This window comes from Dothidotthia symphoricarpi (genome assembly GCF_010015815.1).
Source record: "Dothidotthia symphoricarpi CBS 119687 unplaced genomic scaffold P153scaffold_2, whole genome shotgun sequence".
Lineage (NCBI taxonomy): Eukaryota > Fungi > Ascomycota > Dothideomycetes > Pleosporales > Dothidotthiaceae > Dothidotthia > Dothidotthia symphoricarpi.
In genome coordinates, this window is record NW_022985009.1 from 532665 (window position 1) to 556389 (window position 23725).

A 23725-nucleotide genomic window follows, 5' to 3' on the forward strand; every position below is an offset into this window, starting at 1 on the left:
AGTATGCGGGTTTTAAGGGTATCTACGGGAGTTTCAGAATGGCATCGGCGCTATGGAGGTGTTCTTTCGGGTTTCGGTATACCGCGCCTACATGTACGCACTCCACTTACAGGGTTGGGTAGGATAGTAAATCATGATCTCTGCTTTATACTTTCTGTTGGTCAGATCTAATCGTAATCCCTTCAATGGACGCAATAACATCTAAACCTCTCATTGGAAACAGTAGACAACAATCAACACACCAACCCCCTACACCCGTCGTCCCCATCGATCCCACACCGTAAGCGCAGCAACATTCACTACTACCAAAATCACGCTCGACAAAACAGCGACCCACACCTGGCTATAAACCTCTATCTTGAGCCTAGTCGCCATAGCTTGCGCTTCTCCATCCGGGATCAGATTCACCAAGCATGTGCTGAAGAAGGACTATATATTTCCCCCTCTATCAGCCTGTTGCCACACAAAAAGACGCCACGGATAGGAAGTAGAATGGACGAATAGATAGATAACTTACCAAGACCAGATTCGCAGGCAAATATATCATAGCGATCAGTGTCGCTATCCGCATCACCCGAGAGTCCTGCTGCGTCTTGTCGGCTATCGCGGTGGTTAGTTTGGTGTCTGTTGCGCTGGCGTGGGCGAGCTGGGCGAGGGAATGCGTGGTGCGGAGTAGCAGATCTTGGTTTTTGAAGGCGAGGATGTTGGTGTTCTGGTTTGAGGTGGTGGGGTTAGCGCTGTGAGTGTGGGGTGTTTTGGTGGACAGTCAACTAGATTTTGATAGTAGGCATCGCGATATCGAACCAAGACTTGGTCATAATGAATAGTGGGACCCTTCTGGTGTTGTGTAGCTTACTTACCAAAGTGTCGATATTTGTTACGAGAGTGAGAAGGTTTTGTATGGTGGCTTCATGGCTCTTCATGTCGTTTGCGAGTTGTGCGATTTCGATGTGGATGTCGCGGTCCATGTCGGGCGTGAGCCTCATCAGCGAGGTGTTATCTGTAACATGAGTAGAGAGGGTTGACAAGACGTGCGAGACGCCTTGTGTAATCACTAGCGCGAGGTTGAGCTTCTTTTTCAAGGAGTGTAGGTGTTGTGTGGTGGAAAAGTCAGTGTCGAAGTCGCTAAAGGGCTTTGAAACGCTCAACTTGCCGTCCTAGGATGCAATGTGAGCGGACTGTCTCGCCAGTCATGTACATATGAGGAGATTGTACTCACCAGGGATGTCAGCTCGCATGCTTTGCATTCTAGGTACGCTTTCAGATTGTGTGTCGAAGCCTTGATGTAACAGATGTGAAGAGCTATTGGATGAACGGCCTGGTTTGACTGCGCATGTTCCAGCCTTTGGCTGAATAACAGTGGCGGGTGAATGACTGTCCATATGGACTGGCCATCTTCAGCTCGAAATTTGTGGTGGATCGCGGTTTGACGACACGACCATGGATCGCTCAGGGCCCGTCCGTGTGGTTCAAAGAATCTGATGTTGTAGCAAATGTCAAAACCTTTCCACACGGTTACTTACAGCATCTGAACGTGTTCAACAGCTCATACCGTGCGTTGTCTGGCTTCTGTAGGAGCTGGTGAATGTGTCGTTGCCAGAAGACGTCTGTCGACCCAGCCCGAACACCAGGTTCAGAAACTGCGGATGCATTGCTACGGACGAGAACAAGAAGTCGAACATGTCGGGCAAAATCTTCATGCGGCTCCATGAGTTTTTTCGGTGGATCATGCTTATGTACGGTTATTTTTTGTTCGTTCGTGATATACTGTTAGGATTGGATTTCACACAAGATAGTCATGGACGCTCTATTGCTGGTGCATACATTCCAACGAGCCTCTAGCTCTTCGAGATTGTGAACCGAGACCAGATGTTGCCCAGGTAAGACTTGGTTTATCACTAGTGACATGTGAGCTTCAGGTGTGTTCCCATAGAATCGTACAGAATACCTTGCGACTTAGTAGCATGTGGGATATTGTGCCAGACTTCAACTTTGCAGTCTACTTCTTTTTGGACAAAGAGACTTGACGATAATCGCTGGAGGTCCTGACTGTAGAGGTAATAGTCCACACTATTTGCCACACTCTGATCGTGCATTCTGGATATAAACTGATATGAAGTCGATGCCCCATGCGCCGCAAGATATCCGACGTGCTACAAAGTATTTTGCGATCAGATTGAAACCTGAACTAGGGCTTATGAGTACGACTTCATCATAGAGCTCAGTGTGGCTGAGACAAGTCTAGCGTGATGCATGCACTACCCCCGCTCGCTATCAGGTGGGCGAAGCCTTGGAGCATTGCATGTGCCAGCTGTTGACCGGTCTACAATCCATATATTCTGCCAACGCATCGAGGTTTGCCCTAAGTCTGCCTTTCCTCCAGTAGTGCATTTCATTTCGTCTTTGCCCCTCGTAGTTACGCACAATTGTTCATCAGGAATCCTTGCATAGGTTTTCATCCATGGCCGTCACGACTACACTAGAGACTCGATACATTATCTTAAGCAGCCTGCATAATTTTCTAGCGCGGCAATTTCCCGGGCGATACTCAGTCAAGGTAGTCAGCAGGCTTGGGTAAGACGAACCAGATTCATCCACTGACATTGCTAGATCTCTCAAGACTACATCGAAATTGTAGCGCCGCGTGGGTTGACTCAGGTTTTACTTCCCGGAATGTCTTCATACTAGTCTTACTAACATTTTGAGGGTAGCCGGAGATCGATTCCGTTACTGATTCAGAATGATGAATCTAACATAACGCAAACTACGTATCAAATACATTATACTCAAGGCCAGTCAGCAAGTTGAGAGGCATATTGATCAAGAAATACACGATGAATACGGAACTACTGTATCAGCAGCTCGAAGAAAGTCGTGTAAAGTCCACTTCTGGCGTGTACTTCATCCTTCCATTGAAGCTGCGAGATATACTCACGCCTGCGCAAGTCGACCTCGCAGTTCAAGAAATTAATTGCGAAGCCCACGAGCGGATTGGTCTCTCAAGAAAGCTTGTCGAAGATGGTTTGGTTACATTTGCTATCCTTATATGGATGAGAAGGACCAGTGCTATAGTGCGGTTTCGCGACTTCGAATGTCTTGACAGAAAACTCCCGTTAGACGAAACCAAAGCTCGAGAAATTGCACCCGAATTTGGCATTTCCTTCGCCCGCGAGGTCCAATGGCAGTTTCTTCCTTACTTTTTCCAAAGCGACATGTGCGATTATCACCGTCATATTCACGATGCCGGAATGGTATTCCCGTTTGTTGGACAAGTAGAAGATATTGGCGAGGGTGGTTTTGGAAAAGTCACAAAACTTGAGATCCCGGCCAGTCTCCAAGGATTTTACCGGGAAACTGTAAGTACAAATACGCTCAAAAAGTGGGATATCTGACTTTTGCAATAGGTCGGTACTGTAGCGGTTGTGCGCAAATCTGTTGTGTATCGGAAGAGGTACACGAAAGACAGATATGATCAACTCTTCTTAAAAGAAATGAAATCTCTCCGCCTACTGCATCGATTAAAACATCCAAATATCATACCCCTGCTGGGATCTTACACCCACCAGCAAGAGCACAATTTCCTCTTTCCGTACTTTCCAATGGATCTTGCCCACTTCCTCCAACTGGATACACGATTCGGCGACTTTCGTTGGGATTTCACATTCCCACTAGCACTCCGTGGATTGGCCTCAGCTCTAGAACATACCCACGACCTTCATTTAGAGCTGGAACAGAACGGGTTAAACCTTGACGCTACAGGTTATCATCATGACCTTCGGCCAGCGAACATATTAGTCCGCGGGAATACTTACATTCTGGCCGACTTTGGCTTAGGGGGAATGAAGGACGAAGGGATGAAATCAACCACGCCATGGAAGATGGGTACTGGAGACTACCTCGCTCCCGAAAGTAGGGACGCTGCAACTTTCGCCAATCAGCTGGTTGGCAGATCAATTGATGTCTGGGCATTTGGCTGTCTGCTTGCCGAACTGGCGACGTATATCCACCGGGGTCCCAAAGGTGTGGAACAGTTCCGAGTCGCTCGAGAAGGCGAACTGCGTCCAGGATGGATATCAACATACTTCTACAGTTCTAGTGGTCAACTCAAGCCTTCAGTACGTGAATGGCTCCAGGAACTTGGGAATACATCATCAACCCTGACTCAAGACCTGGTGCAGGTCGCCTTTTTAGCCCTAGAACCAGCTGTAGAGTCACGCCCCTCTATGCACCAGATCCGTTTTGCCCTAGATATTCGAGGTTTCCGGGCGCTTGTCTCGGCAGTATGCAATTCATTCGACCAGTTTCTAGGTTGTTCCAGCGCCGGGCAGGACACAGAATGTACTCAACAAGCCTCGATGTGGTTCGAGCTCGAGCGCGTTCGCGTCTTTGGCCGGCTCTTACTCTCGCAAGCGAGTGAACAGAACTCAGTCTTTACTGAAGAAGACACCATCCAAGCATGTTATAAGAAACTACAAAGTCTATTCTGCACTATCAACGCCGAACTCGGACTTCACGACGCGAAGGGTTCCCAATCGGTAGAGAGTTTTATCGAGATACGCAAGTCCTTCGAAGAACGCATTCAATGCCTTGTCCAAGACTTGTGGGACTTTTTACCCTCAGCCTGTTTTCGGAAGATACAACAGATTTGGATCCAATCAATGCAAGAGGATGATATTGAGCGACTCAACAATATAGATGCTTCGCTTCAAGCGCACCGAAGACAGGATATGAGGGATATGGGTGCAATAGCTAAGATGAAGGCCTTGCGACTGCAACTGGAAAATGACACGACCTCCGGCACCGCACAGCTCTTGCGTCCTCGGGAGGACCTTAGTGATCTCCAGTTATCCAACGGCCACACATACGGTAAATTTCGTGGGGGTAGAGTCTTAGTCGAGTGGATGTATTATCGTCCGCAGTGGGAATCGATCCCAGAAGTTCAGAGACTCATGGTTATGGAACTAAAAGCGAGGGGCTTCAGTATCGACCCAGAACCAACGGGATTACGAATGTTGAAATGTCTTGGTTTTGTAGAAGAAGCTGGGAATCAGGGTCGCAGACACGGATACGGCTTCCTCTACAAACTTCCAGAACAAGTTGAAGGATACTGTTTTGTACCACCAGTGACTTTGAAACAGCTACTCTCGTTGGGAATGGACCGACAATTGGGTTCAGAAAGCCAAGCTCCCCTACGTGGAAAGTTCCTACTCGCTCACTCGCTGGCTTTGTTCTTCGAGAAATTTTACACGGTTGGCTGTGTGCACGAAACCTTCAGTTCGAAGAACGTAATCTTTGCCCACACTTCATTGGAAATGTTCGCCTCGACGAACACATGGAGTCAGCCCTATGTCGTGGGTTTCCAAAAGAGTAGACCCGATGGAGAATCCTGGGCTACTGAAGGACCGCCAGATGAGACAGATTTTAGTGAATACGAACATCCAGAGTACCGCGAAGGAGGTCGATTCTTGCTGGAGTACGACGTTTACAGTCTCGGATTGGTGCTCCTTGAAATTGGGTCTTGGATTCCTTTGCAAAAATTCTCGCAAAAGAGAGGACATCGAACTCTTGGCACACGCGAGTTTCGGAAAGTTTTACTTGAAAAGTATGTCCCAAGGCTAGAGGCGACTGTTGGGACTGTGTACAGTAAAGCTGTTAGTGCTTGTTTGGATGGTTCCTTAGTTCTTCGTTCAGACAAAGTGGCCTCAGATGATCTGGAGTCAAGTGTTTTCGGGGAGTATATTGAGAAAGTGGTCAATCCTTTAGAAGAGTTGTCACAGTTACGAATTTGATGTTGATGTGAATTTTCGTTTCTGAGGGACATAAGTAAGACTCCCCAGTAAGTTTCAATAATGTAATGTCTGAACACCAGATTTCCACCGGTTGCTAGAGATTCTTATTCACAAACATCCTCAAGATGCTCCGCCGATGAACTTTTGACGCATGCCTGCTATGTGGTCAACAAGTAACTTCACCTCGTCGTTGCGACCTTGCCCAGAATATATGCTAGCGAGATCTGCCATATGGCTCAATGTCTTTTCATGCTCTTCCCCCATCAACAGCTTCCACTTTGCAACCACCTCCAGCATAACTATCTCGGCTTCTGACCACCTTCCATCTTTTGTGTATATCCACGACAATAAACGCATATATTCAAGCGTGTCGGTATCCTCCGTCCCTAGAACTCTTTGCAAATTGCATACTACCTGCTCGCTAACCCTGGCGGCATGTGTCCACTTTTCTTGGACAACTAAAGCTGAAATAATGCTCTTGGTCACCCTGAGGATATTTGTGTAATCTTCGGTCCATACATGATCGTCGATCTTCAGTACCTGCTGTTCGAGTTCTGCGATGTCAGTCCACCTCTCCAAGCTCGTACACGCTATGATGACCTCTTCCATAGTCAGAAGCCAGAGGCGATGATGGGTTCCAAATTTTACTTCAGTCACACCCAAAACTTCCATTCCCAAGTTGAACGCGTCATCCCAAAGTTCCTCTGCTATGTATACTGTAACCAGACAGTATTTACTCACCAAGTATGCTGCATCTCGAACGCCATGCAGTTCCTTGATTCCGATAACTTCGAGGAACACAGTTTTGGCTTCCGTATATTTCCTCTGATCCCTTAGTATCGCACCCAAGTTGTTCTTGCTTTCCAGTGCTAATGAGTGATGGTATCCATGTAGACGTGATTGAGCACCAATGGCCTGAACTGCTGCTTGCTCTGCTTCATCCAACCGCTCTTGTTGCCGATAGACTGTCACTAGTTTTGCGAGAGTGTCGATACGAAGGGATTCATCTCGGTCGTGTAACTCTTCCTCCCCTCTCATTACTTCTAGCATCAAATGTTCTGCCTTAGTCGCATATCCACGTTCCATGTATAACGAGGCTAGATCCAAACATTTGTGTAAGGTAGAACGGTGTTTGGGTCCAAAATGGCTGATGGAAAGTTCCAAAGCTTGGATGTACATTTCTTTAGCTTCACGCCATCTCCCTGATCGCTGGTAGCACACGCCCAGTCTATGCATACCGATGATTGTATCTGGGTGTTCGGGTCCAAGTACGTCTCTTCGAACTTTTACAATTCGACTTAACATTGCCTCAGCCTCTCCGAGCCGGTCTTGGCTAATGTATGTATTAGCAAGTTCCTCGAAGGTGTCGAGAACTATGGGGTTTTGTTCGCCCAACGCCCTTTTTCCTCTTGATAGACAGGCACAAAGCATTTCTTCTGCTTCATTGAATCGTCCTCCGCGGGCGTATAAGTTAGCAAGGTTTTTGACGCTCAAGATGGTGAATGGATGATATGCTCCAAGTACTCTTTCACAAGTATCTTTGGTCTCCATGTGTATTATCTCAGCTTGTGACCACCGCGATTGTAGGAAATATATTGATCCAAGATTCGAAAGGGTTGAAAGAGCGGTAGGATTCTCTCTACCCAACATCCCCTGGATGACTGGCAGAGCTTTCAGAAGCAGATCAACCGCATCCTGTAGTCGATTTTGATCTTTCAACACCAAAGCCAGATTGATTTTGCATTCGAGAACCCGCAGATCGTTCTCTGCGTAACTTTCCGACAGCAGACTCAAGGTGTCCGCTAATAGGCGTTCCGCTTCTGTAAGTCGACTTTCGTGTCGATACATTTGTGCCAGATTCATCTGGAGGATAGAGATCTCATCATCTCCAGATGAAGTTGCCGACTTGAGTGCTTCTTCCAATATTCTTGCTGCGTTTTGCCACTGCCCAAGTTTATTATAAATTAGCGTCAGTGTCTGCGAATGGAACATCCATAAGCCGTTGGATTTGCCTAGAGACTGTTCAATATCCGCCATCTCTCTCTTGTACTCCTCTTCGGCCAGTCTCAGTTCATCGATCTGATGAAATTGATCCGCAAAGTTGATCATCTTGACGTGGCCTAATTTTCGCAGGATACTCCAGTTCGAACTGCCAGTCCGACTATCACTACTAGTCATAACCCGTATCAGTGTTTTTTGAAGCTCATCACGCGTTCTGCCACTTTGCTGTAATAGTTTCTCAGCCAATAGAACATCTCTCAGTGCCCCAAATCCAATCTCGTTACAAACAGCAAGTTGGAACGCAAGTTTCTGTCTTTCCGTAGAACCACTGTTTCGTTCCATCCGTTCTTGCAAGCAGTGTCTGAGATATTTTCTGACCCGGTAGTCAGAGGCATACAACGACGACATGTTATCGACTAGTTCTACCGCCAACTCGTAGTCGTATTCCGGCGTATGTAGCGTCGTTGCATCGGTACTCTTGTGCCGCGCTGATCTCCTACAAGGTGTTTAGACACATAAGATGAGGAGTGATAACTGGAACTCACCTCGAAACAAGGTCATTCAAGAGTCCTCCAAGGTCTTGTGATCGTGAGTTTGGTTCAGGCGCTAAACCAACTGTGAAAAAATGTATCAAGGCCTGCTTAGTTCCAGCATCGAGAAATTCATCAGCGGCAACCAGTTCCCGGGCCAAGGCTGAAGTCATATTCGAGTTTTTGAGATTCTCGAGAAACCTTTTGCTGAGGTGTTCGTCCTTGTATGCAGGGAAATACTCTTCTGCCCACTGTGCTTCCACTGGAAACATCGCTTCTACAGCAAGATACTTTTCAAACAATACCCAGAAACAAAGTAACGCAAACGAGAACACGTCCATCTTTTGTGCTTGAACGAGACCGACCAGATCAAAGCTGTGTTCAGGAGCATGCCATGGTAGTGATCGAGACATTAAGCATGTGTCGTCGGCGCTCAGAAGCCTAGCTGAATACCCGAAATCGGAAACCTTCGCAATGTATTCTCCAAGTTCACTTGGGTCTCTGAAAATGAGAACATTCTCGGGCTTGATGTCACCATGCACAATGTCTATTTCAGTCTTAGCAAACGTCTGGCCGCCAAGCGATCCACTTACTGGTATTGTGCATATCCTGTATTGCAGTGCCAATATCAACACATAGTTCTAGGCGTTGCTCCGTAGACAGCGCCCTTCCGTTTGGTAAAGACACAAAGTCATGCAGATTTCCAAACTCGGATTTTCCCAAGATCAAGACTGGCCAAATCTCGTGTTCAGATTCGACATCCCAGCAAATGCCTTGCAAATCCACAACATTGGGATGATTCCTGATTGAAGGTTGAGCAAGAACTCCAATTTCGTTCATCAAGGCTTCCAAGACTTTCGACAGACCTCGTTGTTTTTGTGCGTCGGAAGCGCATTTGAATGCAAAACTGGTTGTGATGCTGATATGCGCCTCATTGATTTGACTTGTTGCACCCCACCCGATCGGTTGTCGTGCTGATTGCCATGTAATCGGGACGATATCAACCCCTAATTTGTGGATAAAATTTAGGAAGCCCAGGATGTCAAGCTGGAGTTCTTTCGACTCTGTGGAAGTAAAACTACTCTCGGATATGAATCTGTGGTTGAGCACGGATGACATTTTGTGTTAGCTTTCATCAAAGAGATAGGCTGGAGATGGGCTTTTAGACATAGCTGCCCCCTACTTACACATTCGTGACACCTGATCTCACAGATATCAGCTCATAAGCGCGACCCACCTCCAGGCAGCCACATACTCTCCACACGTTCTTGGCATGTCTGCAAGAGTTTTGACTCCAACCTATCATAACCTGGCACGGTGAGACTTGGCTCTATCCCTGCATACTCATTGGCGTTTTAGACAATATCCAACTACCATTGAGCATCTGATACGGGCAGCCGACTATAAAATCCAAACAAAGATCCTCGGTGCTCTGCCTACTTTGTTTACTATGCTAGTAGTCCTTTTCGCAATCAACATTGCTCCTCTACATCTCTTATGGTTACCCTAAAAGTATCAGGGTCAGAACTACCACTAATCAACCAAACAGGATCAAGCATAGTAAATCACAATCTCTACTTTACTCTTTCTGTTGGTCAAGTAGACCCAAACAATCACCTTCAGAAGTTTTCCTATCGAGAACACAGAACAATATACAAACAAAAATCATCAGCACCCACAGAATACACAACGCCCCTACGCTCGTCGTCCCCATTGATCCCCACTCGGCAAGGCCCCACCTTTACCACGCTAGTCTATATGCATCATAGCGTGTCCAGCAAAAAAACACATTGCGAGAACGACAAAAATTGCAAAAAGGGATACATACAACAGCGGGGATTCGCTAGTGGTCACCCACCTAACTACTAGTCCGCCGGTACGTTGCTTAAATAGGGCTGAGCGAACGGGAAGCCTTGTTTTCAACGTCCTATGGTCGTATGTATTTTTCTTTTCCGTGGGTAACTATTATATATGAATTGTATGATGCAAACAATGGCAGCTAATTACTCTCCATGGGAATTTCGGCCTGCTTTCATTTGTAGCCACATTTGGGGAAAAGAATGTTAAATGGTCAGCCGTCTTGCACATATTAAAAGATGCGGCTGTACCAACTGAGGCTGAGCGGACTCACTCCGCTCCAGCCGGGGAGGGGTGCCCCAACAAATTCCACTTTTCCAGTCAAAAGCGACTGCAGCGAATCAATGGAGTTTTCACAATCTTCAGCCGTTGCACCCCCCTGCTAGCGATAATCCAAAGGGCGGGAGTTTAACGGTATTCGAGACATGATCATCAGGCGCAAACCCTTTATTTAGCCCTCTCACCTCTACTGGGTACCATCAAGAAACTAACAGACCTAAGATGCGAAACGATTGGGTGACATGAAGTCTCTTCGACCGGTCTACATATGCTTTTATTTTTAGACACGACCAGTCAATATTCCGGTCAAGTTGAAGGCACAACTAGCATTAGCTAGTCTTTTCGTTGACTAAAGCAAATGTACACTCTCTCTTTCTCTGATTGTACAAGATTCAAGATAATAATGATATCAGAAGAAGCGACTTTATGCCAATATTGCTCGAAAATTGTCCCTATCAATCATGAAGGGCACACTACGCGACCATTCTACGCGACCGTATCATCCTTCAGGCAACAGCTCGAACGCTGTTCTCTCTGTACATACGTTCAATCCCACCTGGACGCGGAGGAGCTTGAGCCTCATTCCCTAAACAATGCTGCACTCAGTGTAAGGCTCAAAGAGCCGAATGACTCTACGGAAGAAGTAAGATGGGCGCTTCTCGAGTTATCGGTTCGTCAGTCAGTTGCTGCGGGAGAGGTCACGAGTGTCCATACCTTCTCCATTACAACGTGTGCGTCCAATTGTAGGTGATCGCAAGATGCAAAATCTCGACTGAGTTAATATCCAAGGCAGCAGCAACAGGCCGACGTGCTCCGTGGGCCTCTTCAGCCTCTATGGAAGATAAGATGACAGCCATCAAAAAATGGTCAGATCACTGCACTTCGAACCATGGCAATCAATGTACGCCTCAGGCCAAGCAAACTCCACATCGCTTGATCGAAGTTGGGGGAAATGGTAGTCCTCCTAGACTCGTTCTCGGCAAGCAGCTCTCGGGCCAAAATCAACAATACACTACTCTTAGCCATTGCTGGGGTACTAATGTATCTATACGTACGCTTCTGTCAAATTTACAGTCATTCAGCGACCAAATTCCTCCTCAGATCATTCCCCGTACATTTGATGATGCCATTCTCATCACGCAAGCATTAGGCGTTCGCTTCATATGGATAGATGCCTTATGCATTGTTCAAGACGATGCAAAGGAATGGGAACAGGAAGCTGCAAAGATCAAGGATATATATTCAGGAAGCATTCTCAACATCGCAGCGTCTGACTCACCTGGAAGCGAAAGTGGTTGTTTTCCAGTCAAGAGTTCCTTCGTCCAGACCTTTCACTTGGCTCAAGTGGAGGAAGGTCCCGAGCTTCTTGTAAGGATACAACCCGGAGATACTCGACATTTCACCAAGCATACGGTCCTAAGCTCCCGAGGCTGGGTACTTCAAGAACAACTCCTGCCCCACCGTATCATCTCGTGTATGAGTGATGAAATGCACTGGGAGTGCAGTGAAGCTTATAGAACAGAGACTGGGGTTCATTTTGGTAGTCATGTGTCTGACACTCGTGGTGTTCCGAGAATGTACCAATCTCCGGCGACGCTCGAACAAGACGGCATGTGGAGAAGTTGGATGGTAAACTTCTCCGAACGGAAGTTCAGCTATTGGAAGGACCGTTTACCTGCACTGTCTGGAATTGTCGGAAAGTACGAAGAGATCACTGGAGATGTCTCGATTCTGGGACTCTGGAAGCGCTCCATTATCCAGGATCTGCTGTGGATCAGAACGGGTCAGATCTCACTGGAGTCTGCTCCTGAGATCGGATCAGCTAGTCTTCCATCGTGGTCCTGGCTCTCGTGTCCCTCTCATATCGAATTTGATATTTGGCAACTCACTAGGAGGGCTCGTCAGACCGACCGTTACGTACGCGTGCAAGACTTTTGCAAGCTGATGGACTTTTCAGTGAAATGGACTGGACTTCCTTTCGTGTCGGCTGTGAAACCAGCCTACATCATTCTTTACGGGCCAACTGTCGAGGCTGCTATCGATATCGACGATATTTCAGAGCAGTCCAACCCACCATCTTTTAGGCTCACATACTCCGATAAACAGATTTCCTGTACCGGGCAATTTGATCGCGGTAGCGTAGCGTCAGGTCGATATCATTGTCTCTTGTTACGATCCAGGGTTCATAGCCAGACAAATGCCCGACGAGACATCTTCATGATACTTCAAACTCACTGCGGTTCTAGATATGAGAGGGTCGGGATAGCTTGCGTTTATGAGGCTGCACTATTTGCAGAAGCGAAGTGGGAAGAGCTTTCGATATATTGAACATGGCATGAATTCTGATTTAACTATCGTGTCAGTGCAGCGACTGTTTTCGTTTACGCCCGCGCTCAGTTCATAGCTCAAATAGGCCTTGCTAGAATCGCCTCAGGAAAGTCTTAGAGAGGAGAACGTAGAGATCAATTTCCAAAGGACCGAGTTCTTTTCACAGAAAGATTCTTGAGGGCTTGACGCTTTTCCCTTCTTTCCTGAAGTTCTGTTTGTTTTCTGACTCTTTCCATTATTTCCTGGACTTCGTCACGTAACTTTTGTGGCTCACCGCTTTCCCTGAGCCATCCTTCGCAATCAGAACACATCAACGGATCTTTATCAGACTCCAGTCTATTTAAAATCCGAGAGGCCACAGTTTTCGCCAGAGGGCGATTCTGCTGATTGCGTTGTAACATCTGCGCTATGTCCCATAACATGCCCGAGCCACCAGAGCTGGGATCGCACATTTTTTCAACTTCATCTATCCGAGCCTCATACCGGTAACCACCATCTCTGAAGCTCTCATCGAGTTCCTCACGGCCCCATATAGCAAACACAATCTCGAACAGAATTGCACCCAGGGAGAACACGTCTGCCATCTTGTTTCGCTTTCCTAGCGAAGATATCACCTCCGGTGCTGCATATCGCTCCATTTTCGGTGGAAAATCGGTTGAGGTCGTGCTTCGTTGTTTATATTGTGTATGTAAAGAGGCTCCGAAGTCACATACTAGAATTTCGCCCCCGTGTAATAGTATGTTCCCAGGATGTAGATCCCGATGGCGGAATCCCTTATCGTGTAACCTCGCGATGGCCACAGTGAGACAGCCAATCGCGCGACGAAGCATTGCAATTTCATCCGCAGTTCTATTTTCTCTGTCGAACGCAAAGTCGTAAAGCTTATTCTGGAGCGTTCTGCCTTCCGCAACGGGGTGCATAATCAAGAAGAAGCGCTTCATGCCAACTGTGTACGCATCAACAATCTTGACCCTGTGCTGCGTCGGTTGTTCTTTTTCCAATTTGTTGTATATATCGATCTCTCTTTCCAGATTTTGTTGTGCTGCGGACTTGCTGGATGAATCGAACGTGCCTCTATGGTGAAACTCTTTGCGAGCAAATTTGCGACTATCTTGTGACTTCTGCCCATGGGTCGCCTCCACGACGTCGACTTTACCATACGCACCCTGTCCTAATTCGTTCTCCAAGGCAGACTTCGTATATGGGACATCTTCTTCTGTAGCATAATACCGAATTCGGCAGCCCTCTGGTGGAAATTGTGTGGTCCCATCAGGACGACATTCTCGGCCATCGTCATAGATCCGGAGACCACTATGATAAACACGGCAACTATCTGTACGCGAGTAGATGAAAGAATCATTTTTGTCGAAGTCCCAGGTCGGCGGAAGTGAGTTTTCTGAGATACGGAAATCCATGTCTCCAGCATACGTTTGGACCTCTTTAGAACCCATGCTAGATGTAATGCACGTAATGTAGAGAAGGCGTGGATCATACACGGTCTATCTTGGGTGGGACAGACTCAGCACAAGTGGTGTAGGGCCAGCGCTTCCACTACACATGTGATGAATTGACGTCGGTAACAGGCCTGATGATCGTCGACGACAAGACACGCTTGCGCCCAATAGTTCAGAAGTTGCTACCTCAACAGTCGGCCATCATACCTTCATAGGCTTAGTACCCGTGCTGAGCCTCACATCTCCCCTGCTAGCGACAATCTAAAGAGTAGGAGTTTTACGGTGTGACGAATCAAAATGTTGCCGCACTTCCTAGATCATACCTGCTATCGATAGCCAGCATTGGTCTAATTGGCGCAAGGCCATTATTCATGCATTTGGGTGAGGTCTCAAGCTTCAGAGGTCCGCGACCCCGCACTAGTCCAAAAAGAATGGACAACATTTGGAAATCCTACAATTCTTTGCCCACACTTTTAGAAGCAAAAGATCGTTTTATGAACCGGGAACAGGTGTTCTCCAATCTAACAAGGCTACTATCAAAACATGGCAACGCTTTCGGCGTTTGTCTCGTCCATACACACTGCACATTAGTAGAAGGCGAAATCATGCTGGACAAAGACGATATCTCGCAGCCAGTGGGCGTCTCAGAAACTGGAACTTAGTATGCTGAATGCTGGCTTCCGTCTGGAGTTCCCTACGAATTTACGAGCCGGCGTACGAAAACACCACCAGAAACACTACTTAACGAGTTTCGGAATATAACCCAGGAAATCGGAGTACTTGGTCTGTACCACGTGGCGAGTGAAGGTGCAGAAAAACTGGAGTGGACTGAAGGACGACAGAACTTAGTTCGCGACATAAAGGAAGAAGACAAGCACCTGAGTCCCGTGGAAACGGCTTAGAATCTGGGCAAAGGGGATCCTGTTACAATGGCTTGCATTCTGTTCTGTACTACGGCGACTACAGAACGAGGTGGATATCATTTGGGTAAGTAGTTCGTCTAAACTAGTGCTGGATCTCAAATAATGTGTGAGCAGAAAGAAAAGTACACTACAAAACTAGTTGTTAAGTTCGCATACCTGATGTCACAAGTAGCTTGTGGCTTTGTGTTTAGTGCTCTATCAGCAGATTCTTTTACCTAGCATGAACTATGATATCATAAGAGGCAACTAGAAACAGAGCTATTATTGACCTCTTAAACCCTTCCAACTTCCACCATAAGTCTACACAAATTTTCTGGTACGCTTGCGTTCCATTACGGAGATGCTAGTCACGGAAGAGATGCGCGGTGTTGCTATATAGAAGATCAGGAACTCCAGGCACATTCGGAGCAGCCAGGGAGACCAAACTTCGACATCCAGGGGCTTCCAGAGATAACCAACACTACCAGCTGCCACGAGCACTTCATATTCCGAAACAACGACGAAGTGTCGGGATACTCGTGCGTGTATACACTACAGAGGCTAGAGTTTTGTCTCTGGAGCCAGATGTGGCTGAACCCGGGGCAGACGACGGATAATCGTTCGATGGATTCACGCGCCGTAAATGTATCCGAATTGGATACTTTTCATTGAAAATTAGACAAGAAATTTCACTATCAGCGTCCCCTGGTCGTGTGTATTATTCAAGGCAGTGACTGGCACATATATCCAGATTGGAACGGTTGGCATTGGTGCAATGAACAGGAAGGTCGAGCCGGCTGGAAACTGCGCGCGTTTTCATATTGTCCAGCTCACTTATCAAGCTCTCAATGTTGGTCACACGGGTGAGAAGGTTCTGTATGGTGGTCTTGTGGCTTGGAGATGCTCAGTTTGCCATCCTCGGATGTCTCGTGGGCGGGTCATCGATTCCATACCAGGGTACTTTACATTCCAGATACGCTTTTGAGTCGTGTGTCGACGCTTTGATGTAGCAGATGTGAAGGGCTATTGGACGAATAGCGTAGTTTAGCTGCGCACCTTGCAGGCTTTGGCAGAACATTAGTGACGGGTGAATGACTTTCTACGTCGATCGGCCATTATCAGCATGGACGTTATAGTGAATTGCAGCTTAATAACACGACTCTGGATCGCTCAGAGCCCGTCTATGCCGTCTAGTAGGTATACTGACCATCGTGAAATGGTTACAATCTTACATGACCATAGCTTACAGTTTACAATCTACTTACTCGTGATCGACGAACGGCAATGCCTTCAGCCATGCATCCCGCTCTTCCGCACTTCTAGCTTCGCGATCCAAAAATTGCTCAATGCCACTAGCCAATTGTTCTCTTATAGTCTCATAATCCTCATTACTGACCCTGCCATCCCAGTGTTTGAACCCTCCTACGTTAGCGATAAAGTCGTCCATCAGCTCGACCCCTTGAGCCCACAGCTCCTCATCCTTTTCCTGCTGCTCAACCTCGGCGGCCGAAAAGTGGAGTGGGCACGGCTTCAAGGGATGCCCGTCGGATCCTTCACCCACGATCTTTGGCCATTCTTTCTCGACATCCCTCAAGAGGTGATTGAGGTACGGCTCGTAGTCCATTAGAACCGTGCCTGGCACAACGGTAACCTGGTGACGTAGACTGTCTTTCTGTTGCATGGCCAGGAACACTTGAGGGTTTTGTTGATAACATAGGGCCATGTAGAGATTGTGGAGTGTCTGAGCTTGTTGCAATGCCTTTGCTTTGTGTTGTTCATCCGGAGGCAATGTATCGAAGTTTTCGGGGAGGCTGACCTTGCCCAGATCCCCTGGGATTGGGCCATTGAAATCCAGAAAGCCAGGGCGGGTAACTTGCAAGAAAAGCGGGGATGCGCTGGTGGTTTGCCAGTCAATGATTCCAATGATTCGAGCCGGGTTTTCTGGGTCGACAAAGATATTCTGCGCATGCAAATCGCCATGCCAAAGAACAGCGGCATGGGTTACTTCTTCCTCTGGTAGGACATCTGCAGCTACCTTCAAATAGTTGGTCAGAGCGGACATCTTTGTCGACGTACGAGGTTGGTATTGTCTTGGTCCGTAAAAGAGTCCTTCGGGCATTCTAGGGTATTTGAGTCCTTTCTCAGCACAGGCGATCTCTCTATACGCAACCGCGGCGACGTACTCCTCGAGTGTAGACCCTAAGCCATTAGATCAATATCGCATGGACTTGGAAAGTTAGAATGGGAACTTACAGGGTCCACGATCGATATCTAATACACCTTTTCCAAAATCAAAGAAGGATCGATGGTTGGTCGGTCCAATCTCGAATTCGGCGCTGTGTACTGTGTTACCGTCTCCATCAATGTACAGCGGGGTAGTGCTGTCAGATTGAGGCAGGTCTTGCTTATAATACAAACTCCCAATTTTGGTGAATTTGATCGAAGCAAGCTTTTTCTCGATCTCAATGACCTGCTTCAGAGTTTGTGCCTTTTGAGAACCCTCCATACCATCCCACACATCGTCCAACATGATACCAGGTTGCTTTTCCATGATGATGTATTCGGCTCCAACAGGATTGTCTACTAGTCTAGAGTTCCACGCATAGATCTTAGGAATCGGGAGATCAGCACTTCTCAGCTAGCAATGTTAGTGAAGAGACGCAGGTTGATGGGAATTTGATCCCATACGAAGTTCATGGTGGCCACCTCACTCGCCGTGGTGAAGTGGGGTCGCCCGGCGTTAGGGTTTGGCAGTTTCGCGATAACCTCTATCCCGTCATCCGTGGTCAACGATAAAACTTTATTGTATTGACCCTCAGAAATCTTCATGACTTTCGCACAAGAATCCGAGCCAACTGAACTGGTGGCAAGTTGGCAGAGCTTCTGTAAGTCGAATTTGATGTAACGCGCCGCAAGCTGTTCTCGTTCCCCCCAAAGCCATCGCCCTGAAGTGAATTGATTGAGGGCATCTAGATCATGCCTTAGATCTAAAAAAGGCTGGTTAGAATGTTTGGGTTCGCAACATCGACAATTTGATGTCCTTACCTCTCACAGTTGCATCAGCTTGTGAACTCCAATGTCGTCCATTGGGTATCAGTTGTACAGTGAATCTGTTTAGGACACTTGTTGATGTTGACAAATAAGAACGACCAGATAAAGAGGCCGATACGTGGCCGCTCAGGACAGATCTGTAGATACCTTTCATGGTAATCGATCCATGAGAAGAACGGCGGGTTACCAACTTGGCCTCAGCGGTAGTTGAGGCAAGGAGGTTGACGTTCGATAGATATAAGTGGGGTCGTTTCGGCAAGCGAGCAATACGAGACTAGGATTTGTGCATGCGTGTGAATGACTGTCCGTATTGATCGGCCATCATCAGCGTAGATTTTGAGGGGAATTACGGGTTGCGCTTATCTGTGTCGTTCGAAGTATTTGCTGTTAGAGCACAGGTTATAGCTCTTCCGTGTAATTACCTCTTTTAAATAAACAATTTTAGCAGTTCATACTATGTGTTTTTTAGCTTTTGCTAAAGCCAGTGAATATTCTGTGACCAGAAGACGTATGTCAGCACAGCCTAAGTACTAGGTTCAATAACTGTGGATACATCACTATCAAAAGCTAAATATGTTAGGAAGGATCTTTACTTAACTAAGAAGAAGGTTTATCTAGGTGAGATTCGTTTGATTGCTAGTAACATGAATGTTTGAATGTGATATATGTCCTCAAACTTTAATTTTGTAGTGTATCACACCCTCATGGTACACTCTGGATTATATGCTTATATAAACCTAATGGTAAATGCGCATGTAATATATATAATGTGTTCCAACAATGTTTGGGATTGCACTAAGTCTTGAACCAGGTACGACTATATTTGAGGCTAGATAGGTCAGTCTGCGCAACCTGTTGAGACGGCTGATTCTGGGCAATACTCAGTCAAATTAATTAGCGGTTATAGGTCACGCAGGTCAGATTTCATAAGTCTATAACAAGATTGTAACGCTGCATAGTTCGTTTCAGATCTGACTTTCAGGGAAATTTTCATACCGGCTTTTCTTATGTTCTAAGGGCGGCCCGTCTCCTCTCCCCCCTTAACCGCTCAACGATTCCCCTCGAGCACAGTGTCGCCATAACTCTCTCCACAAACCGCAATATGCGATCCCTTTTCCGTGTGTCGGACTTGCGCCCTTCTGTCACATGCTGAGCCTCACCCTTCACGTCACGGCAGAGCAATGGCTGCCGCACATCATAGGTCTCGACATCTATGTCATAAGACTCAGCGTACAAGCTCTCTGCCCGCTGAACCTGTATAATCGAGCCGTCGTACGTGAAAGACATTGTCTTGCTGGAATCGTGGCCGGCGACGTAGCTGGCCATGGAATGGTGCGGGGCCGCGTGGTACGAGATGTGCAGATCTCCTGGCTCCAGCTTCCGTACTTCTTCTTTCTCTTTTGTTTCTTCTAGTCTTTTCTCTCTTTGTGTTCCCAAGTTGGAGAATAGGGGTGCATCCGGAGGAAACAATGGCGAGTGAGGGCGAATGGACGGGAGGCGCGTCCACGAGGTTTGTCCCTCGCGTAGTATGGAACGCGGAGCAGCTGTAACGCCTGGGGGTGCTGGAGGAAGGGCTTTCCATATTGGATCTTTTGGGGGAGCGGGGGGCGGGGAAGGAGTACGTGGGAGTGGTTTGTTGATTCTGAGCGGTGCACAGTGATACTCTTGTGTATGTTTCTGAGGATAGATAGGGAGGGCAGGGAGCGGTTTTTGAGTGTAACGTTCCTGATGTTTTGGCGGCGGTAGGCGGGGGAGTGGCTTTTTGCCGTAGTGGTCGAGATTCTCTGGAGGGGGAAACGGGCATGAAGGTTTTGTGGTTGGAGTCGTCTCGAGACGTAAGTCTTGAGAGATTGCAGAGTCGTTCCGATCTTGAAATGAGTCCACGCTTTGCACGTGGATAGTCGCTTGTCTGTGGGATTTTAAGACTGCTTTCTTTTCTGCTGTGAGATCTCGAGTAACAGAGTTTTGAGGAATAGGTGTGCGTATACGTGCCTTTTGATATTGTGACCGAGGTTGTGGCTGATTTGGCTGAATTCGTTGACATGGACGTGGACGGCCAGGCTGCAGATGTTCATGTTGTGTATTTTGCGGATATACATGTTGGAATTGTTGCGGCTGGTGTCGTTGTACACGCCGCGCGGCATTGCGCGACGAAACAACAGGCTTCCCATATCCATCCCAGTCGACAAAAACTGTCCCTGAAGAGGCTGGTCGCGATCCATGTCCATCTTCTATCCACTTTAAGTAGTCGTCAATTGTGGAGGTTACTTCTTGCATGATGCGATGGCTGCGCGCACTGCCCTGGGGTATTATGTTTGTGGTCGTTTGGTCTTGAGTGGGTTGATACGTCATTATGTAACGGTGTGAGCCTTGTCCTGTAGTACGATTGTCTATATCTGTGCGCGAGTGTGTGGTTTGCAGGTTGTGCAGAAGCAGTGGGTAGAAAGGGGCGAATTGGTTATACCTTGCAGACTCGAGATTAGGAGTGAAGAGTTGAGGAAGATGTGAGTGATTGTTGTTGTGTATAGAGGCATTCTGCGCAAAGGATGTAGTGACATTGTGGACGAATATATTGAAGTTGTATGGGTAAGTCGTGGGGGAGATGGGCATTAGTTGACAATGCGTGGTGAAAGAGCCTTCAATCTCGAAAACGTCAAATGATTGTCTAGTGCTCTAAGAGGTGTGATACAAGTAGTATGAACCCATTTCCAAGAGAACCTCGCATGACAAGATATCGAGTTCATAAAAGAAACTGTAGTGCCCTTGGATTTCCCCAATGATCGCTAGGATTAAACCGCCAGATCCGTTGATGCTTCCGCGAAAACCAGTATGCATTCAAGTACGGCACGAAGAACGGTACAGGAGGGAAGTTCTCCCCGCCAGGGTACGTTTTGTCGATGCAACCGAGGAATAAGGGTACTACGAGGTTCTGTAAACACAAGATTAGTCTTCAGCCGCATACAATGCCGAACTGAGGTGATCAACTCACAGAATCAGCATCTTTGAGAGCCACCTCAGCTGTCTCTACCATGGCCTTCTTCATTTTCTCGCCGTCACAATCTTCCAGATTGAGCAAGGAGTCGATCTCATCATGCAGATGCTGTGTCAGGGCGGGTGCAAAGCTGTCGATTAACGCAAGCAATCCTGCACTGGAGTATTCACTTCTTCCTAAGTGAACCTCTTCTACGTATGCTATCGTATCCTGTAACTTTTGGTCGAAGAGATGATGTTGCTCAAGGTTCGTGTCCATAGCTCCTACTACCCCTGCTTCTCGAGCCAGTGCTTCAACTAGCGGGAAGAACATCGTTTCCTCGCACGAATGATGGTGATGCACACTGTCTCCCCAAGCTTTGATGTAGAGCATGAAATCTGCGATATCGGTCGATTGTATGACATGGGGTGCCTGGACGTAGATGGAATTGAGCCCCCTGACAAGCACGCAGTGAACGTTTGCCATTTCAATGGCGACGGCGAGGATACCCGCATTGGCACTTGATCGAGCGCCAGGTGTGCCGGGAATAGGAATTAGAGAGAAGGGTTTATCAGCCCATGGCTTTTCAGTCATGTTTTTGAAGACGTAATGATTCGCGAGGATGAGATGGACGGCAACGAGGAAGACAATGTCTGCTTTGCTGGGGATGAGAATATGGCGAGTTACGAACGCATGCTTTATGACATTGAAATAGGAAGTGGTTAGATGTGTTAAACTGGGTTACCTCGGGGGCTGTGTGTAAGCTGACTGCGTCGAGGTGGATTGACTTGTGAGCCGCACTCCGCATGCAGTTAGTAAGCTCATCGACGATGCCGTTTTGTAGTACGGAAAGACAGGCTCATGCTGAGACCTGTTTTTCGTATCTATCGTCGTTGACTTTGACTCGCTTCCACGAGAGAATACTATGGCAACACTGATGCCGACAAACTTATTTGCTGCAGATGTTGAGCCACAGCTCCTGTACAGTTCGATAGTATGTTCATATTCGTGGCTGCAAAGTGAGAAGTCGTACCTATGACGAGACGACGAAGTCATCACGTATCCTGGATCGTGGATGGGACGGATCGCTTGCTGATCATCGAAGTATACTTTCGATAGACCAACCACTGCACGTTCTAGGCCTCTTAACTTCATCTATATACTTGCAGGCTTAGGTTGAGCACAATAGTTGGAGAATAAACATTTCTGTTTCATGCTATGCTTCACCTGAGACCTTTTTGCCTGTCAGAATATCGTGACAAAACTGGTAGGTCTTCGTCAACACATCTCCCCATTGTTGGACAAGACGATTTGTCTACCCGAGGCAGCTCCAGTGCTTTTTGTTTCACTCCTTTCAGCGTTGCGGTGAGAGTTTCCAAGTCACGGATTTAGTTCCACTTTGCAAGAACTGACTTTCTGACGTAGAACTCGCTGGACATGCCGGGCGAATGAATAAGTTGAGGATATCAATTTCCAAAGTTTGTTCCACAATTTGATGATGATCTATATTTCTCCTTCGCATTGCGTAGCTAATCAAAATTTGTCTTTCGTTTTGTTGTCTCCTACGTATCAGTAACCCGAGTATCTCATTCAGAATGACATGTATGTAATCAACATAAATCATTACTCAAACTGGCATTCTCCACAACCTCACTGCCTTTTCCCAATAGTATCCAAACCCACGCGTCAAACTGAGACATACAGCACCCAAAACGCCTGCTTTCAGAGTCAAGGAAACACAGCATGTATATGTTTGCTCTGCTCACCACGCTTTTATCGGTGACTCTTGCGGCACTACTCGACCCAAAACAGCAATAGTTCAACGATAGCGGCTCTATCTTGCAGTCTGCAGTAGATGTCCAGATCACATGCAATACCGACTCCGATAAGATCATAGGCTTCTACGTTGGTCCTCAGTTAGAGACCGTTTTAAACGACGCTTGTGCCGCCATGATGCTTCCTTGCGCCTACCAAAATCACTTACCCAACGACACTTTTTGCGTTCAGACCATAGACTGGTAGCTGGATGACCCAAAGAACAGCACGTAGTCCGCCAATGTTGAGACTCTTACAGGAAACAATATCAGCGGTTGGGATGTACAATTCAAGTATCCAGCTTCTTGTTGAGGTCGTGCACAAGAATTGATCGCTTGTCACAGTTTTCGTCATTCGAACGCAGCAAAATGCAAATGTCGGCTCTGATGGCGTGTTCTGGACAGTCCAAGACTGATGGATATTTTGCTTGCCTGCTTGAGATTTGGGCGCCTGAAAAATGTCATTGTGAGGAAGGCTTTGGCGTGGTGAATTTTAGTGTTGGCGGCGAGACCTCTTTGAATGGAACAGTATTTGACGTCTCAATCGTTGCAGAGCAGGGATTGAAGTTTTGATAGGCTGTCGACTTGCGGGTGTTTGAGTCTGTACTTACTTGACCTGATAAGGCATACTCGTCATCGCGAAGATAACTTATACGCGTAGACTAATCACCCTGAAAATGCCATCGAGACATCTTCTTCTTAGATTTGTGCTATGTATAGCGTCGAATCCTATGATCATCACAACATCG

At 47.1% G+C, this 23725-nt stretch overlaps 10 protein-coding genes across 10 annotated transcripts; 4 read left to right on the forward strand and 6 right to left on the reverse strand.

Annotated features, from left to right (window-relative positions):
• Positions 1 to 448: 448 nt before the first annotated feature.
• Positions 449 to 1682, reverse strand: P153DRAFT_381042 (uncharacterized protein; the record flags this gene model as incomplete). The annotated part of the gene is made up of 4 exons (XM_033670006.1): positions 449 to 712; positions 861 to 1157; positions 1220 to 1503; positions 1553 to 1682. The coding sequence occupies 4 exons, from the start codon at positions 1680 to 1682 to the stop codon at positions 449 to 451; spliced, it is 975 nt and encodes a 324-aa protein (XP_033528257.1).
• Positions 1683 to 2834: 1152 nt separating this feature from the next.
• Positions 2835 to 5789, forward strand: P153DRAFT_427773 (kinase-like protein; the record flags this gene model as incomplete). The annotated part of the gene is made up of 2 exons (XM_033672683.1): positions 2835 to 3356; positions 3405 to 5789. The coding sequence occupies 2 exons, from the start codon at positions 2835 to 2837 to the stop codon at positions 5787 to 5789; spliced, it is 2907 nt and encodes a 968-aa protein (XP_033528258.1).
• P153DRAFT_306501 (uncharacterized protein) lies at positions 5775 to 9455 on the reverse strand. The gene is made up of 3 exons (XM_033664634.1): positions 8914 to 9455; positions 8336 to 8867; positions 5775 to 8286 (listed from the first exon to the last, which is right to left on the reverse strand). Exons 1-3 carry the CDS (start codon positions 9437 to 9439, stop codon positions 5910 to 5912), a joined length of 3435 nt encoding a protein of 1144 aa, XP_033528259.1. The 5' UTR covers positions 9440 to 9455; the 3' UTR covers positions 5775 to 5909.
• A 1865-nt stretch (positions 9456 to 11320) lies between these two features.
• P153DRAFT_259667 (HET-domain-containing protein) lies at positions 11321 to 12331 on the forward strand (the record flags this gene model as incomplete). The annotated part of the gene is made up of 2 exons (XM_033662818.1): positions 11321 to 11800; positions 11864 to 12331. Coding segments are annotated over 2 exons (948 nt in total), but the record flags the coding sequence as incomplete, so codon positions are not given.
• A 587-nt stretch (positions 12332 to 12918) lies between these two features.
• P153DRAFT_381046 (kinase-like protein) lies at positions 12919 to 14235 on the reverse strand (the record flags this gene model as incomplete). Its single annotated transcript, XM_033670007.1, has 1 exon — positions 12919 to 14235. One exon carries the CDS (start codon positions 14233 to 14235, stop codon positions 12919 to 12921), a length of 1317 nt encoding a protein of 438 aa, XP_033528261.1.
• A 434-nt stretch (positions 14236 to 14669) lies between these two features.
• Positions 14670 to 15430, forward strand: P153DRAFT_419717 (uncharacterized protein; the record flags this gene model as incomplete). The annotated part of the gene is made up of 4 exons (XM_033672202.1): positions 14670 to 14899; positions 14948 to 15086; positions 15141 to 15225; positions 15276 to 15430. The coding sequence occupies 4 exons, from the start codon at positions 14670 to 14672 to the stop codon at positions 15305 to 15307; spliced, it is 486 nt and encodes a 161-aa protein (XP_033528262.1). The 3' UTR covers positions 15308 to 15430.
• A 971-nt stretch (positions 15431 to 16401) lies between these two features.
• P153DRAFT_381047 (phosphotransferase enzyme family protein) lies at positions 16402 to 18345 on the reverse strand (the record flags this gene model as incomplete). Its single annotated transcript, XM_033670008.1, has 4 exons — positions 16402 to 17339; positions 17394 to 17778; positions 17829 to 18127; positions 18186 to 18345. The coding sequence occupies 4 exons, from the start codon at positions 18343 to 18345 to the stop codon at positions 16402 to 16404; spliced, it is 1782 nt and encodes a 593-aa protein (XP_033528263.1).
• An 851-nt stretch (positions 18346 to 19196) lies between these two features.
• P153DRAFT_353109 (uncharacterized protein) lies at positions 19197 to 20543 on the reverse strand (the record flags this gene model as incomplete). Its single annotated transcript, XM_033666416.1, has 1 exon — positions 19197 to 20543. One exon carries the CDS (start codon positions 20541 to 20543, stop codon positions 19197 to 19199), a length of 1347 nt encoding a protein of 448 aa, XP_033528264.1.
• Positions 20544 to 20743: 200 nt separating this feature from the next.
• Positions 20744 to 21810, reverse strand: P153DRAFT_362918 (uncharacterized protein). Its single transcript, XM_033667252.1, has 2 exons — positions 21181 to 21810; positions 20744 to 21120 (listed from the first exon to the last, which is right to left on the reverse strand). The coding sequence occupies exons 1-2, from the start codon at positions 21754 to 21756 to the stop codon at positions 20932 to 20934; spliced, it is 765 nt and encodes a 254-aa protein (XP_033528265.1). The 5' UTR covers positions 21757 to 21810; the 3' UTR covers positions 20744 to 20931.
• A 1176-nt stretch (positions 21811 to 22986) lies between these two features.
• On the forward strand, positions 22987 to 23549 carry P153DRAFT_280995 (uncharacterized protein; the record flags this gene model as incomplete). The annotated part of the gene is made up of 2 exons (XM_033663114.1): positions 22987 to 23163; positions 23250 to 23549. Coding segments are annotated over 2 exons (477 nt in total), but the record flags the coding sequence as incomplete, so codon positions are not given.
• Between the last annotated feature and the right edge of the window lie 176 nt (positions 23550 to 23725).